This window comes from Suillus paluster, assembly GCF_016628075.1.
Source record: "Suillus paluster strain FC165 chromosome Unknown EDB91scaffold_166, whole genome shotgun sequence".
Lineage (NCBI taxonomy): Eukaryota > Fungi > Basidiomycota > Agaricomycetes > Boletales > Suillaceae > Suillus > Suillus paluster.
In genome coordinates this window covers 20038-34488 of record NW_024537726.1, presented here as the reverse complement: position 1 = coordinate 34488, position 14451 = coordinate 20038, and the positions used below count along the sequence as shown (strand labels likewise).

General features: G+C 48.5%; 4 protein-coding genes across 4 annotated transcripts; 3 read left to right on the top strand and 1 right to left on the bottom strand.

Annotated features, from left to right (window-relative positions):
• Window positions 1-89: 89 nt before the first annotated feature.
• Window positions 90-3023, top strand: EDB91DRAFT_1174560 (putative copper radical oxidase). Its single transcript, XM_041320339.1, has 4 exons — window positions 90-357; window positions 412-506; window positions 560-1116; window positions 1164-3023. The coding sequence occupies exons 1-4, from the start codon at window positions 241-243 to the stop codon at window positions 2684-2686; spliced, it is 2292 nt and encodes a 763-aa protein (XP_041169691.1). The 5' UTR covers window positions 90-240; the 3' UTR covers window positions 2687-3023.
• Window positions 3024-6393: 3370 nt separating this feature from the next.
• Window positions 6394-7437, top strand: EDB91DRAFT_1088092 (UbiA prenyltransferase family; the record flags this gene model as incomplete). Its single annotated transcript, XM_041316348.1, has 4 exons — window positions 6394-6489; window positions 6541-6925; window positions 6983-7311; window positions 7363-7437. 4 exons carry the CDS (start codon window positions 6394-6396, stop codon window positions 7435-7437), a joined length of 885 nt encoding a protein of 294 aa, XP_041169690.1.
• Window positions 7438-8594: 1157 nt separating this feature from the next.
• On the top strand, window positions 8595-10544 carry EDB91DRAFT_1174545 (uncharacterized protein; the record flags this gene model as incomplete). Its single annotated transcript, XM_041320338.1, has 3 exons — window positions 8595-8641; window positions 8697-9122; window positions 9185-10544. Coding segments are annotated over exons 2-3 (1505 nt in total), but the record flags the coding sequence as incomplete, so codon positions are not given.
• A 252-nt stretch (window positions 10545-10796) lies between these two features.
• On the bottom strand, window positions 10797-12910 carry EDB91DRAFT_203963 (kinase-like domain-containing protein). Its single transcript, XM_041326424.1, has 12 exons — window positions 12876-12910; window positions 12712-12824; window positions 12526-12649; window positions 12411-12467; window positions 12164-12349; window positions 12084-12114; window positions 11990-12027; window positions 11719-11937; window positions 11442-11667; window positions 11207-11384; window positions 11007-11134; window positions 10797-10953 (listed from the first exon to the last, which is right to left on the bottom strand). The coding sequence occupies exons 2-11, from the start codon at window positions 12732-12734 to the stop codon at window positions 11038-11040; spliced, it is 1179 nt and encodes a 392-aa protein (XP_041169688.1). The 5' UTR covers window positions 12735-12824; window positions 12876-12910; the 3' UTR covers window positions 10797-10953; window positions 11007-11037.
• Between the last annotated feature and the right edge of the window lie 1541 nt (window positions 12911-14451).

The window sequence follows — 14451 nt, the reverse complement described above, 5'->3', positions numbered from 1 at the left end:
GGATAGAAATGAGGATTGGTGGCGTGGTGTCGGGTGTCCGAGGCACGGGACCGGAAGAGAACAAACAAACGCCGCTTTGTCAACGCTTTGTTAAGGACCACCTCAGCTCAGCTCACCTAAACCTCACCTCACGCTCTTTTTCGTCTTCTTTTTACTTCATCTTCGGGTCAAACCCACCTATATTCCATTTTCTAGCTTTCTTTCAAGGTTTTTGTTAACCTTATAGTACGACCACCCGCAATGTTTTCACCCGTTGCTTGGCTAGCCCTTGGGCTCGCAGCATCCTCTCAGTTGGCATCTGCTCAACAGGCAGGTTCAATCGTCCAGGTCGGTAATACCCAAGTTAGCGCCATGATGGTATGTAATCTTTTACGTTTTGTCATAAATTCTTTCTCAATACTCCCCCCAAAGATGTTCCTTGGCAACGAGGAGAAGGTCTACATCCTCGACAAAACCGAAGGCAATGCTGCTCAAATAGACGGCCACCCTGCTTGGGGTGCCGTGTGGTACGCATCTTCGTATCCAGTTCATACCAACCCAAATTAATTCCTGTTTCCAGGGATATCAACACTCACTCGGCTCAGCCGATGGAGGTTTTGACCAACACCTTCTGTGCTTCTGGTATGCACCTGCCAAATGGTTCATATGCAACCTTCGGTGGCAACAGTGCCATTGGCCCCGACGGTGCTACCGGCAGTGTTGGTTCAGGTTCATATGATGCAACCTATCAAGACTATGATGGAAGAAAGTCCATCCGTATCCTCAATCCTTGCACGAGCGCCGATAACATGGCCAGTACCCAATGTCAATGGTTTGACAACGCTTCCGTTCTGTCCATGCAAAAGCTGCGGTGGTACTCTGCCGCTGAGGCTCTTGGTGATGGTACTATTGTATTAATAGGCGGTTTCGTCGCCGGTGGTTACATCAACCGCAATACCCCTAATACGGACCCAGAGTACGAGGGCGGTGCTGCTGAGCCAACCTATGAGTTTTACCCCTCGAGAGGACCTGCGACTGTCATGAATTTCATGATCACTACTTCCGGTCTCAACTCTTACGCTCATACCTACCTCATGCCTTCTGGTAACATGCTCATTCAGGCCAATATTTCTACCAGTAAGTTTTTTTTTACTCTTCTTGAATTTTCTTACGCCTTCCATCAGTCCTCTGGAACCCCGACACCAACGTTGAGACACCTCTTCCCAACATGCCGGGAAATGTCGCTCGTGTTTACCCTGCTTCTGGTGCCGTTGCTATGCTACCCCTTACTCCCGCTAACAACTACACCCCAACCGTCCTCTTTTGCGGTGGCACGGATATGCCTGACGAGTATTGGGGTAACTACTCGTACCCCAACTACAACACTTGGACCTACCCTACCTCCACGGACTGTCAGCGCATTACCCCAGAACCCACAGACGGCTCTTCTCCTGTTTATGTCCAAGACGATGACATGCTTGAGGGTCGCACCATGGGCCAATTCATCATCCTTCCCGACGGTACCCTTTTGGTTGTCAATGGTGGCGCGAACGGCACTGCCGGTTATGCTCAGGCTACCGGCCAGACCGCTTCATATAACCTAATGCCCTTCGGCGAGTCGTTGGCCTCTGGCCCTGTCGGAACCCCTGCCATCTACAACCCGAATATGCCCGCAGGCAGCCGCTGGTCAAACGCTGGCCTGGGTAACTCGAAAATCGCACGTCTGTACCACTCCTCTGCGATACTCATGCCTGATGCTTCTGTCATGATCGCCGGATCAAATCCTAACATCGATGTCAACCTCACCACCATTTTCCCCACAACCTACACCGCGGAGATATTCTATCCACCCTACTACAGTGCCAGCGTACGCCCAACGTTCTCTGGCGCACCACAAACGCTCTCTTACGGTGGTAACTACTTCGACCTCACCGTCCCTTCGACCGCGTACACTGGTTCGGCCAACTCAGCAGCAGCAAACACGACCGTAGTTCTGTCCCGTGGTGGTTTCACCACCCATGCCATGAACATGGGTCAGAGACACTTGCAGTTGAACAGCACTTACGCTGTCAACAGCGATGGTTCAATTACCCTTCACGTGTCTCAAGTTCCCCCGAACTCTAATATTCTCACTCCCGGACCTGCTCTCATGTTCGTCGTAATCAACGGTATTCCAAGTAACGGAACGATGGTCATTGTCGGCAATGGCCAAGTCGGGACGCAACCCTTGCAAGCGGCTAGCGTTCTCCCGGCGTCTTCCCAGAATGCCGCTGCTCAAGGCTCTGGTAGCAGCAATACAACAAACGGTGCATCGGGAAGCACGCACACGGGTACCATTGTTGGTGCTGTGATTGGAGCTATTGCAGTTATTGGTATTCTCGGTGCGCTCTTTGGTATTTTTGTGGCTCGCCGTCGGCGCGCCGCTAGCCGTCAGCACCCTGCGGGTGCGTATGCCATGAGAGCCACGCGCGACGGGTATGGCGACGGCGCGTCCCGCGGAGGAGTCACCAATAGTCAAGCACGTCTTTCTGACTCGAGTGCCTTTGTCCCGTTGCAACAGGATAATTCAAGCATGGCGTGGAACGCGAGCAGTCCTAACCTGCATTCGCCGTATCGGGACACGTATGGAAGACCTAGTGAAGGGACAGATTATGATCCTTATAATCCAGATGGAGGAATGCAACATAGTAGCGGACAGCGGATATGATCATGGACAGATTGCATTTATAGAAAGCGCACGGACACTGTTGTGTTGAATATCTCAGCCTTTTTTTTCTTGATTTCTTCTTCTTCTTCCTGCTCATTCATTAGTAGCTACAACTATCGCATGCGTCGTTGTGGTTTTCTTGTCTTGTGTGCTTCAACGTAGTGTCTGTCGTTTCTAGGGCCTTTTTGGTTGGTTTTGGACGTTTTGTCGTATTGGAGCCTGTACTGTGTCTGGACTCTGCGCTGAGCGCTCTGTTGTCGTTCGTTGATATTTACTTACAGAGCGGTTGACGCGTTCGTTTCGTTGAATAAAAAAGTATCTGTAATGGCGCTGAAAACTGGAGTCTTGTGATATATAGGCTCGTGACCAGCATAAGTATTACCACGAACCGAGTTGCCTGTGTCAAACAGCGCTGCATAGCCAAACTGGACACGAGTCTAATTAGTGTTACAGTGATTCCAACGTTCTGTAAGGGACGCACATATGAGGGACGTACATGAGCATGTGCGCTAGCCTAGTCACATCTCACTGTTGTCTATTTCCAAGACATACATCAAGGTGATATTTCTCTGGTATAGTCTTATTTTATTACACCTATGTGTGACACTACGATAAAAATATCCCAGGCTACGTGCAATAATGTGTTTTGATTACCAATTCTGTCTGGTCATAAGATAGACCTCGTTCATACACCAGTTCATCACGTGACCTAGCGTGACATTTCAATGAATCTGCATATAACTCGTTGTACACAAAGTGTGAGCGAAATCTGTTCCAAGATTATGTGTGGACAGTCTGTAGCAAGCTGGACATGTATTTTTTATGATCTAATGTAAGAAACTGAAGGACGAGTAGGCATTATATTGTCAAAATGTCCCAAGTAAGCACCGCCAACGTGACAGATGCGCTAGATTAGTGACAGACACTAACTCGAAATGAGAAGCAAAAAATTGAACTACAGTCTATCTACCTCACTATGCCACGAAAGAGGCCTTCAAACATAGCGAACCTTGCTGGTGCCACTCATCAAAAACGGCGAAAGTTCAATGACGAAGAAAATGTAATAATTTAGTGACTTACTTGTAGTTGAACTGGAAACTGCAGGATTAACTTGATTAGTGGCACATATACTTAATACCTCATGTTGAATTTAATTATTGATTCTCGAACGGCTGTTGAACGTTGTGTCGAACATCGAAATCGTTGAAGTTTTGACATCAAACGGCCGCTTCAATTGTTTATCTCCCTCACGTCTAAGTCCGAGTCACTGATACGGTCACATCAGTCACAAATAGGTCACAAGGGTGAATTTGCTACAAAAATGCCTACTCCTCCTTCAATTCGCCGAAAATGAGGATTCTGAGTAGACCACTTTGATATTGTAGTACATCCCCACAAGATCTTGGAACAGATTTAGCTAATTATAAGTTTAAAAAGAGTAACGAGCCAAAATCATGTATTCTATCCTCAAATCACGTGATGAACTGGTGTATGAACGAGGTCTATCTTATCAATTTCGGGTTGATTTCCTGATGGTTCAGAGGGTGTTGCAGCTAGCTATAGTCTTCCCGGGCAGACAGTCGGTTCTTCTTTACTATAGTACTATCACATGCTGCGCAGTGTTGAAAATGACTTGTCGATTCTCATAAACCTGCTGAAACACTAGCAGTGAAACACTCGGCCTCTCGATACGATGAGGAGACAAGCTAGTACAAGTGGACCACTGAACTTTGAAGTGCAAGTCTGTGCACACATATACGAGTCTAACCAAACTTGCCATCGCGTTTGTACTCTACTGGTGCAACTGCCAGCGAAGATTGTTTCAATGCCTTAATAGTATTAGAAGGAACGTTCCTTCTTCTATAGGGCTAGCTAGGAAGACTAGTTCCGATGCCTTGCATGAGCACATGGCACAAATTTTCTTGCTGACGTTGAAGAGCGACGAAAATAGAGGCTGTGAGGGAGTCGAAGCTAGTTCAACGTTGCAATTGGGCCGCCGATGTGAAGGTTCATGACCGAACTCAGCTAGGCGGTGAGCTGCGACCCTGCAGACTGACAAATAGATCTAGATTCTAGAAGGAAGAATCGTCGTTTCATGGGCTAGACTCTGACTCGGTTTTGAAGTTCTAAGACTGCGAGGAAGCTGGCTACGACAGCCACTGATTGCAACGCGCTCAAGCCTCTGGGCTCCAACTCCCGCCGCGTCATATCCAGTCTACACTCCTCCGAAGTTCGACCCCATGAAATGTTCTCAGGAATGAGGTCGTACGAACGTGACTCTCATGATGCTCTCGGGTTCTGTCTGATCACCTTGAATCATGTACACAGCCTCTGGAGTCCCGCATCTCATCAACGCGACACAAATGCTAGTGAACATCTTGCCAGGTACCCAAGTCTACCCTGCAAATAAATAGTGGAAGACAAGCTACAGTCGTTCCTTCTTTTTCATGTAGCCCAAGGTTCCTGGACGTCGACCCTGTCCCGCCCTGATCGATCATCGGTCCCGCACATGAGGCAAATGTTTCATGCCATTGTATCTGCCGGTCATAACCCCTGACTACGCGGAGTAACGTTTCCAGTGGGGTCGTGGGGATGTGATGGGCCAGACGTGAGGATTTTCTATAATCCGATTGAATTGACCGATTCGCTTATGCCTCTTCAAGTTCCATCATCCGATAGCATACCATCCAACCAGCCAACTTGACGGAAGAACAGCTATTGAGTCCTCTTCGCACAGTCTGATACGGGCTGTGTTAGTGGGTCAACCGTCAAACACATTCTTGCAGTGTGGCTATCCATTTATTCCTGGGCCTTAGAAATGGTAGCAAACCAGCACCCACCGATCCACCGGCGACAAAACCGCCGCTCCTTGCACGATTTTCTCGAAACACATCGTCGGGGAAAAGATTGAGATTAGAAAGCCTATCATCGCTCCGCTAAGCCCGGCTAGAGGAGTGCAAAAGCCTTTGAACCGAAGAAGGATAAAGATGACATTCGGTTTATCGGATGTTGAGTTGTTTGGCAATAGCTTCTGAACAAGCTTGACCGTTGACGTGATTAAGTGTATCATGGGGTTATTACACGCGGGTTAAGCGGATGCGCCGAAGTCAAACTAACTAATGGCCACCTACGGTACGTGCCTATCTTCTTCCACAAATGTGACTTATCTACCCACCGTATTAGATATCATCAGACGAGTCCCGGAAATTTATTGAGAAGCATGATCGGGTGTGTCCTCGTGGCCTACCAGTACTCCCGCGAAGGATTTTGAAACTGTTTGCTCTTGTAGATCTGGTGCTTCGTTTTGATGCTATCAAGACACGCGGGAATTACTTGACGGTTTTTGTTTTACCAGGCTCTCAAGTGCCAGTGGGTGGGTATGATGCTTGGATGTCACTCCCACAAGGACCTCAGTCTCCCAACAACCGTCTACACCACCAAAATAACTGCCCAGAACTGTCCTCGTACCTCGCACCCGCGGGAACTGTGATATAAATTGCTTTCATTAAACCATCGATTGATCGGTAGATGACACCGATGATAATTTGGCACCGGGGTTGAAACATGATGTCGATCAAACAGAACAACATCATCCAACATCATTCGGATTCCAAGAAAGATTCCAAGGCTCGCTAGAATATTTATACCGGCCCGTCGACCGACTTCCAGACAGTTTTTAGGAACGAACGATAGGTCACTAAGAGGCAATGGCGTTGTCTATCCCCCCGCGATCAGCCATGCGCTACCTCCAAATTCTGTATTTCTTCACGAGGGACGACATCACGACCACCATTATTCCAATTGTATGTATTCACTTTGTCGCCGTTCTGTTACTATGCACTCACCAGAATTAGACCCTATTCGCAGTTGTGGCCGGGCCACTCTCCAATTTCCAACGATGTTTTCACATTGTTTTCTGGATCTGGCTTCATCTACTCCACTTTAATGTCGCCAATCAAATAATCGACCCTCAGGAGGATGGGAAGAACAAGTCTTCCCGACCTATACCTGCAGGACTAATAAGCCTGGAAGACGCTGTTGTGCTGCGATGGGCTCTCATTCCCATCTGTCTCGCCACATCTGCGTACTACAGCTCACAAGTCTTTGGCTTAAGCTTTCTGTTGACGCTGTTCATATTATTCTACAACGAGCTTAAAGCTCACGAGCACTGGATATCGAAGAGCTTTATAACGGCAGTGGGATACGCCTGCTTCGAGATAGGTTCCACTCTTATTGCAGGTTCATTACCAAGCGTCTTATCTCTGAACTGTTTACTGATTAGTACCATTGGAACAGGCAAAGATATGTCACGGTTAGAACCCAACGCAATTTCGGCGATTGTTCTGAGCCTTGCAGTGTTCGCGAGCACATTGCATGCCCAGGATTTCAAGGACGTAGAGGGGGACCGCCTTATAGGCAGGAAAACCTTGCCCATAGCATTCCCGAATCTTGCGCGGATGTCTATGATGATAGCCCTTCCTTTGTGGTCTATCTGCCTGTCTCGCGTGTGGGGAGTGAACGCACTCTGCACATTTGCATTCACTGCTTATGCAGCGATAGTGGGGCTCAGATTCATGACCTGCAATACATCGCAGGCAGCGCGAATGTCCTGCAAATTGTATAGTGTAAGTGAGGTTCTGTGGCTGGCTCGCGTCTATTCTGATGTGTGGTGTTAGTTGTGGTTTTCTGTTGCACATCTTCTCCCTGCCTATTGGCGGTACTTCCATGAAGCGCAAGCTTATGTTTTATGATTGTCATGAACAATCCGGTGCGGTTGTTGTATAGCCATAATGTTAATTTGTATAATGTTGGATGTAGGTTGGATGTTATGGTTGTACCACCAAAAGGATGTACTTTTTTCCGTCCGTCAAACGGCTTTTTAATAAAGAACAACGCGCAGCGACCGAATTCGGCCCGTATCACTATGTTATCCGCATTAATATTGATGAGGGCGTTCAGAGGACCCCCGATATTCCCTACCAGGGACTACCCCTGGTCCACCTCTGGAGGGGGCGATATTCGTTGCTAGGACTGCCTCCCTGGGCACCTCTATACTTGGGGGTCTTGGAGTCCTCCCCCCGGTCCACTCCTCCGACATGTTGACCATTTTTTGACATGTCAGAACCGTATCGACCGAGTGTGAAATAGTACTGTAGGCTATCATCCACGTTGATCGTGTATCCCCCTCGACCTACTCTATGCTCACTTCACTAAGTCTCCGAATCTTATGTGGCGCATTGCTTCTCTCGATACAGGATCACGTGGACTCAAGCAGCTTTAGTTCGTGGGGGGTCTACTGAAGATATTGGACCTCAAAGTTATGAATGCTCGCCGCACTGACGGATTAGAGTGACAGGCGATGGAAGCTGATGATGACGAAGTAATAACTTATATCAGCATACTAGGTGCAATGATTGGGCATCGCAGAGTGACCCGGAGCAATTTATTCATATAGAAAGGCGAAGTTTTCAAATGTTTGTCTAGGCCTCCCCCGTGTCCCCATCCGGAGGGAAGTCAAGATTATGCCGCCCTAGTGTCCACCTCCGGACGCCCCAAAACTGTCCACTCCTGATTAGGTCAGCCAGGGCAGGCATTCGTAGGGATTATCGGAGGTCCTGCGTTCAGGCACTTCAGAATCGGAAAGTTGTGGTTGTCAGATTTTTCCTCGTCAGGGAACTAGCTTTAAACGGACAAAGCTACACACGACGAAGATAATCTTTGGTCCAAGTTGCGTTTATGAAGCAGATAAATTCCGAGAGCTGTCCAATGTGTGTACGGATAGGTGCGGATCTGCTATGTGTTTATCAGAGAAGACAATCAAAGAGAAAATGAAATGAGATAAACGGTTCAACAAACGGAGTTAATGAAGTTCGAGGAGGTCCTTCCTGATTTGGAACAGGCGCTTCTGAGTGCTTTTCTACTTGCAGCGGTGGCTTTGGGCAGTGACTGCGGTAGGTGAGTCTGAACGGTAACAACAGCGACTATAGTACTTACTCTGAACTTCCACCAGAGGTCTGCTAGATCTGGGGGCTCACTGGACTATCGTCCGAAAGTAGACTTTGTGTCTTGTCGAACGTGTTACCACCAACTTGTGGAGTGGATGTTCATTGTCTGTCTTTTCTTTCATTGATTATTGCATCCTTTTTAACCAGCTTCGCATCCCCAGCGTATAAAGCTTGCCTTTACTGTCTTTTCTCTCATCACAACTTTATCCACCAATTGAACTAACACACTACCATGGACTTCGACATGCCATCCCCTTCCCAATTTCCCTCTTCATCTCAATGGGCCCGCGCCAGTACCCGGCCCGCACCTGCTGACATGAGCGTCGACATGGACGTCGGTGTCGTTAGCTGGATTGCGTCCCAACCTGCCCATCCAGCCCTCCAGAAACTCATAGCAGAGTGCCAAGAAGAGGAGGAACGAGGGCGGAGACGTGCGTGCTCTCTCACTTGAGGCGTTCGAGGCGTTTTTGACTTGCTTTTGTTCTGCGTGTAGCCCGTTCGAGTGCATCCACGTACACGTCCACATGGGCATCAAGCACAAGCACGTCCGTCACAGCCCCATGCGTTACGACCCGTGCAGCGTCCCTCCCCACGTTCGCTGCACCCTCCTCGAGCTCACTCCCATCTGCATCTGGCACACCCGCTTCTACGTCTACTTCGTCAAGGAGGTTTCCTCCAAGGAGCAAACCCATGTCAAAGAAAGTACCCCCGTCCCGTGCTTATTCAGCGACTGCACCTACGAAAAATGACGTCCCTCCCGATCCAGAGCAAACTGCACAACTACTTCATATGCTACGTGATGTCTCTGCGAAGGTGGACGAGAATTCGAGGCTCAAGCAAATGGCAAAAGCGAAGGCAGAAAAGAAGGCTGGCACATCGGGGGATATCACGACGCGGACGAATACTGTCTCTGCTTCTTCGTCTGGCTCAAACTCCACGTCCAGATCCACTGCGAGACATCTAACGAAGGCTGCTAGTACGTCGACTATCACGTCTGCTTCTTCTTCTGCACCTCCGCAAAGAGCTGCAATCAGTAGACAGTTGAGTTCTGCAACCATCAAGCCTACCGTTAAGCTTTCTAGAGATAGTGGCACCCACGCGGACATCGAGATGACGTCAGATTCAGACCGAGATACCGATCTCGAGGGCAGCACATTCACTGATTCCCTGGGTAACTTCGCTCCGAACGAATCTTTTTCGATGCACGTGGACGAAATCATACCACCCCCGAAACGCATGATCGGGAAGACGCCTAGTACCGGCCCGGTTTCTTCCACCAATCGACCTACGGCTTCTTCCTCAAATTCTGGGTTTGCGTCTTCCTCCAAAGCTCTGACAACTGCGTCCTCCTCCGCATTCGCGTCATCTTTAGAGAAGATACCCCAGTCAACACATGTGCGTCCTCCTGTGACACCCTCAACAAGTCAGCGACATCCCCCACCGCTCGGCATGCGTCGGGTACACAACCTCCCCAATACCGGGTTTGCTTCGTCTCAAGCCCGCTATGCCACTACGCAAGCACATTATGCGTCTTCACAAGCAAAGGCACAAAAGCAAACGACCCTTCCACCCTTCAAGCCTCCACTGCTCGCTAAGCACAACCCGAAACCCGTACCCGTACCAAAGCGGGTCGTGGAGCCTCCTGACAGTCCGCCGACTTCGACCCCCGAGCTGGACAAAGACGACAGCAATGATGATGGTGATGAGGATAAAGGAGGTACGGCAGGTGCGGACTCGTCGTTTGATGTGTCTTTTGATGTGGATGCGGATGCGCTGGAGGCAACCATGCGGCAGTATGATTAATGCGGTGGATGTGAGACGTCCGGAAGATGCGAGGTGTGTGTATGCTACTTGTGCTAGGTGATTGCTATGCTTCCTATCCGTCCTTGATAATTCATCTAAGTATATTTACACGTACACACGATAGCATATACTCACTTCATCATGTGCTCGGCCTTTGGTATCAATGAATGGTTTCGTGGTAAAATTACAACCGAAGAGTTGCGAACCAGTACAACCTCTGCATATCTCTCGAAATACGTATGTATGATTGGTTGAGTGAGCGTTGTCGATCTTCCTAAGGCCACCGTAACCCCGGTACATTTTGCTACTCCATCAGCTCTGACCCCTCTGCACGGTTCACAATCCCCCCTAGCGGTCGGGTTCGCTCCCATTGCAAGTATCTCACTGCCTGCATCGCTGCTAATTCTTTGGCTGCGCCCTTCGTATGCGCCTGGCCATAGCCGCGATTTTGGCCGTCAACTAGTAGTGATTTTTTATGCGGCGGGTCGGGGACTACACAATCGAATACTTACTGTATACCGTAGCGGACCAGGTAGGACAATGCTAAGGTCCTACGGATAAAACCTCCCATCTTACACGGCTCGCTGCAGTTGAGGGATACCTTTGTTGGAGCATATTATTGAGGTCCGCACGGTGATAACTGCTCAGATATGATGAACTCGGGCTTAGAAAAATGAGAATGCGAATATGCAAGTATTCTGCTTGGACATACTAAGACACCTGAATTCGAGGGCTCATGATCGAGGGCTTCGGTTCATCATCATGGTGGGGTGGCAGAATGTCAGGAGGTCGTTCTGTTGCGTCCGAGCTACCAGAAACACCGTAGGAGGAATCTCCGGGGAAGCCATCCTGTGTATCATCTGGAGGATCATCAGGTGGTCTAGTAGAACCTTGAAAAATCATATAAGTGGATGATCAGCAAAGCACCAAGAACTCCGGAGGCTTACCTGATGAGGAAAACCTATGCATGACAAAGTCAAGTACTTCATCTGCTGAAGGTCGAAGTTCGGGTACGAATTGCAGACACTTTTGGATGAAGTCCCAATCTGGGTCGATTATTGCAGGTAGACCATCTGGACGTTGCGGTCCACGCCCTTGCGATATCGTAACAATGATGCACATCAATAGCTGACCTGACCCGATCTCAGACCAAGGCAGTCGACCCGAGAGAACCTGTTCAGTCAGTCCTTAGGCTAACATCTTGTGGTCAAACCAACAACTGACTTGAAGCATTATACAACCAAAAGAGTAGATGTCAGCTTTCTCCAAAGGTAGCTCGAGGGAATTATCTGATGAGAACAATTCTGGTGCTGCATAACGGATCGCACCTGGACGTGGGGACGATCTTTCCAAGTGCGACTGGCCGAGAAGAGGTTGAACAATGGTGGAAAGACTAAAATCGATCAGCCGCGCATGACCTCTCTTGTCAATTAGGATATTTGCCTGTAGGTTCATTAGTTTTCAAGAATAAGTACCTCAGCAGCACTGAGTTCACCCCTGTTATATCCCCGTGCATGACTGGTATCGAGTGCACTATACCAAAGGTAGGTCACCATTCAAACATTTTAAGATGGGAAATGGAAACTAACAGTAACGAAGGCCAGCACTGACATCCTCCAACTTCCAATTCGACTGAGTCTCGAAAGGCGAAAATGAGATTTTTGCTCACCATACGTGAATGATCCAGAACTGTTAAATATCTGTGTTTAGACTGTAGGTAGACATTCAACGTGCCGTTTGGCATCCACGGAGACACCAAGCAGGGCAACTCTAGCATCCGTCCAAATCCTGTCGCTATACCCCAAATGTTGTTATGACGTAGAATCTTCAAAATGCCAATTTCTCGGCTGATTTTCTGGATGATCCAGGTAGCATCAGCATGGTTATATGATACAATTCTTGTAGGTATCACTCACCCTGCTGATTGTCTCCAAAACGTCTCCGTCTGAAAACCTGAAGGCCTTGACCGCCACCTGATCGATCAACCAGCGTCAGCCAGTTGCATGGTAAATGTATTCAACATGGACTAACGAGGGGTGAAATACCATCTGCATTGTAATTGCATTTCCAGACATCGCCATATGCACCTCCGCTAACGTGGTCACGAGTTGTTCGGGTGATAATGGGCGTCAAATCGTCTGGCAAGTCCTCTACCCTGCAGCACGGTCATTCAGTACAGTAAATACCACAACGCCGAGCATAATAGTAGGATCATACCCCAGATCGTCGTTCGCCATCATGTTTTCCAATCAGCCTCGTAGTAAGTAATGAACAGTTACAGAATATGGATTGGACTCGGTTGATGGTCATCAGTCAAGCTTACTTAAGGCCTATAACCTAAGTACACGCAAGGTAGACTCTATATAACTCATGTTACTCACCACTCAATATTATTTCGCTCATTTTATGCAAATGAACATATCATATATTGGTGTTGATAACGCGATACAGTATCGCAAGTAAGTTCAATGGTGTGGCAACACACGGTCATGGGAGCGCTGACCATGCTCCAACAGTTACTAGTAGAACAACAGGATCATGTCAGTTTGACCGCCAAGATGCCATTCCTGACGGTGATGGCAAGTGACAGCACGCCACTGTGATTGACGAGTTTACAGGAACCTCAATCATCCCACAAACGCTGTGAATGGTGCATCTGGCCACATGCTTCCTGCCAGTTTCGGCGCGATGCATCCAGAAACTCCTGCACGCCATCACCTTCCAGGAAGCTGGTGATGTTCGTGAAGGAGAGATAGATCCGATGATCTGACACGCAATCCTGCGTATGGTTATACGTTTGAATATTCTTGCTGCGGTCAGTGATGCACACGAGTAGCTCGACGGGAGGCAATGTCTTGAGTGAGCATTAAATCCATCAGGCGAGCGCGAAGAACTTGAAACTTTTTCAGAACAACAACATCAGTGACGGTATGGGTGTGGATTACCTAGTACTAACTGCGTTCGTCTTGCACAGAAATGGTCATACTGGTGGGTGTAGTGAGACAGACTGCAAAATTTTGTTTTGTTAACGTGCCGAGGACAGTGGTTAAAGTCGATTAGGCTGCTCAAAGTCAAAAGGCCCACCTGTCCACCTGCGCCGCGTGTACATTTTTACCTCGACCTTCACGTCTTCCATTTCGAAGAGTTCATCGTTGCGGTTCATATTATCAGCATCTTCGCTCAGCAAAGCCTGAAAGCGGGGGCGTCACCTACTACTCAATCTAATTTGGTAGAGACGCGCTGCACACGATGTATACCGCTCTCCTACCTTAGCGCGTCATAAGCGCCTTCGCCTTTGATCTCGAGGATAGCATCACGCATCCCTCGTATGATGCTCGTTCGCCACCCGACTGAACCAGTGCCGACTTTCAGTTCCAGCAGGGCATGCGGATCGCGCGTAAACGATGGAGGAACGAGAAGATTATCAGAGGTAGTGTTTCTTCGAGGGACTACTGTGGTAGCATCGAGCCAGGATCCACGACGATGGTATGGGAGATCACAAACTTGACGAGCGAAAGTCCGGTTTGACTATGTTTCGTGAAGGGGCTTTGATTCCTTGAGTTGACGTGTGTGTGCGATGTCTTCTGGAGAGGATATGTCCTCGGATATCTGGTATATGCTGAGGCGGCGCTTCAAACCGCTGCGAAGTAATCTCACATTCGCTATAGCAATGCTATTTCATCCCTGATTTTGATGTGCTTCCTTACAGCCTGGAGAATAGGAGCACCGTCTTGTTCGATTTAATGAATGGCATTGGAGGTGGAAGGATGTCCGCGTCGTGTGAGATCATGGACGGGTGGTCGAAAAGAAACATCGATGAGGTTTTATTGGATGGCAGCGGCACAGAAGGTGGCACACGGAGTAAGCCCATGGAAGAAAGTTCTGGTTGTTTGGTTTAGAAGGTTTTGGCAAACAACCGCTTCCCAAAAATAGATCATGATTCTTCATATGATTTCA

What these genes read in the sequence shown, in the direction of transcription:
- EDB91DRAFT_203963 (XM_041326424.1), bottom strand. Translation starts at nt 12,734, where the DNA reads ATGATGGCGAACGACGATCTGGG. An exon ending in ATGGCGAACGACGATCTGGG is followed by an intron (nt 12,650 to 12,711) that starts GTATGATCCTAC and finishes ACCGTGCTGCAG; the next exon opens with GGTAGAGGACTTGCCAGACG. An exon ending in TTTTGGAGACAATCAGCAGG is followed by an intron (nt 12,350 to 12,410) that starts GTGAGTGATACC and finishes TGGATCATCCAG; the next exon opens with AAAATCAGCCGAGAAATTGG.
- EDB91DRAFT_1174560 (XM_041320339.1), top strand. Translation starts at nt 241, where the DNA reads ATGTTTTCACCCGTTGCTTGGCTAGCCCTTGGGCTCGCAGCATCCTCT. An exon ending in CCCAAGTTAGCGCCATGATG is followed by an intron (nt 358 to 411) that starts GTATGTAATCTT and finishes CTCCCCCCAAAG; the next exon opens with ATGTTCCTTGGCAACGAGGA. An exon ending in CCTGCTTGGGGTGCCGTGTG is followed by an intron (nt 507 to 559) that starts GTACGCATCTTC and finishes TCCTGTTTCCAG; the next exon opens with GGATATCAACACTCACTCGG.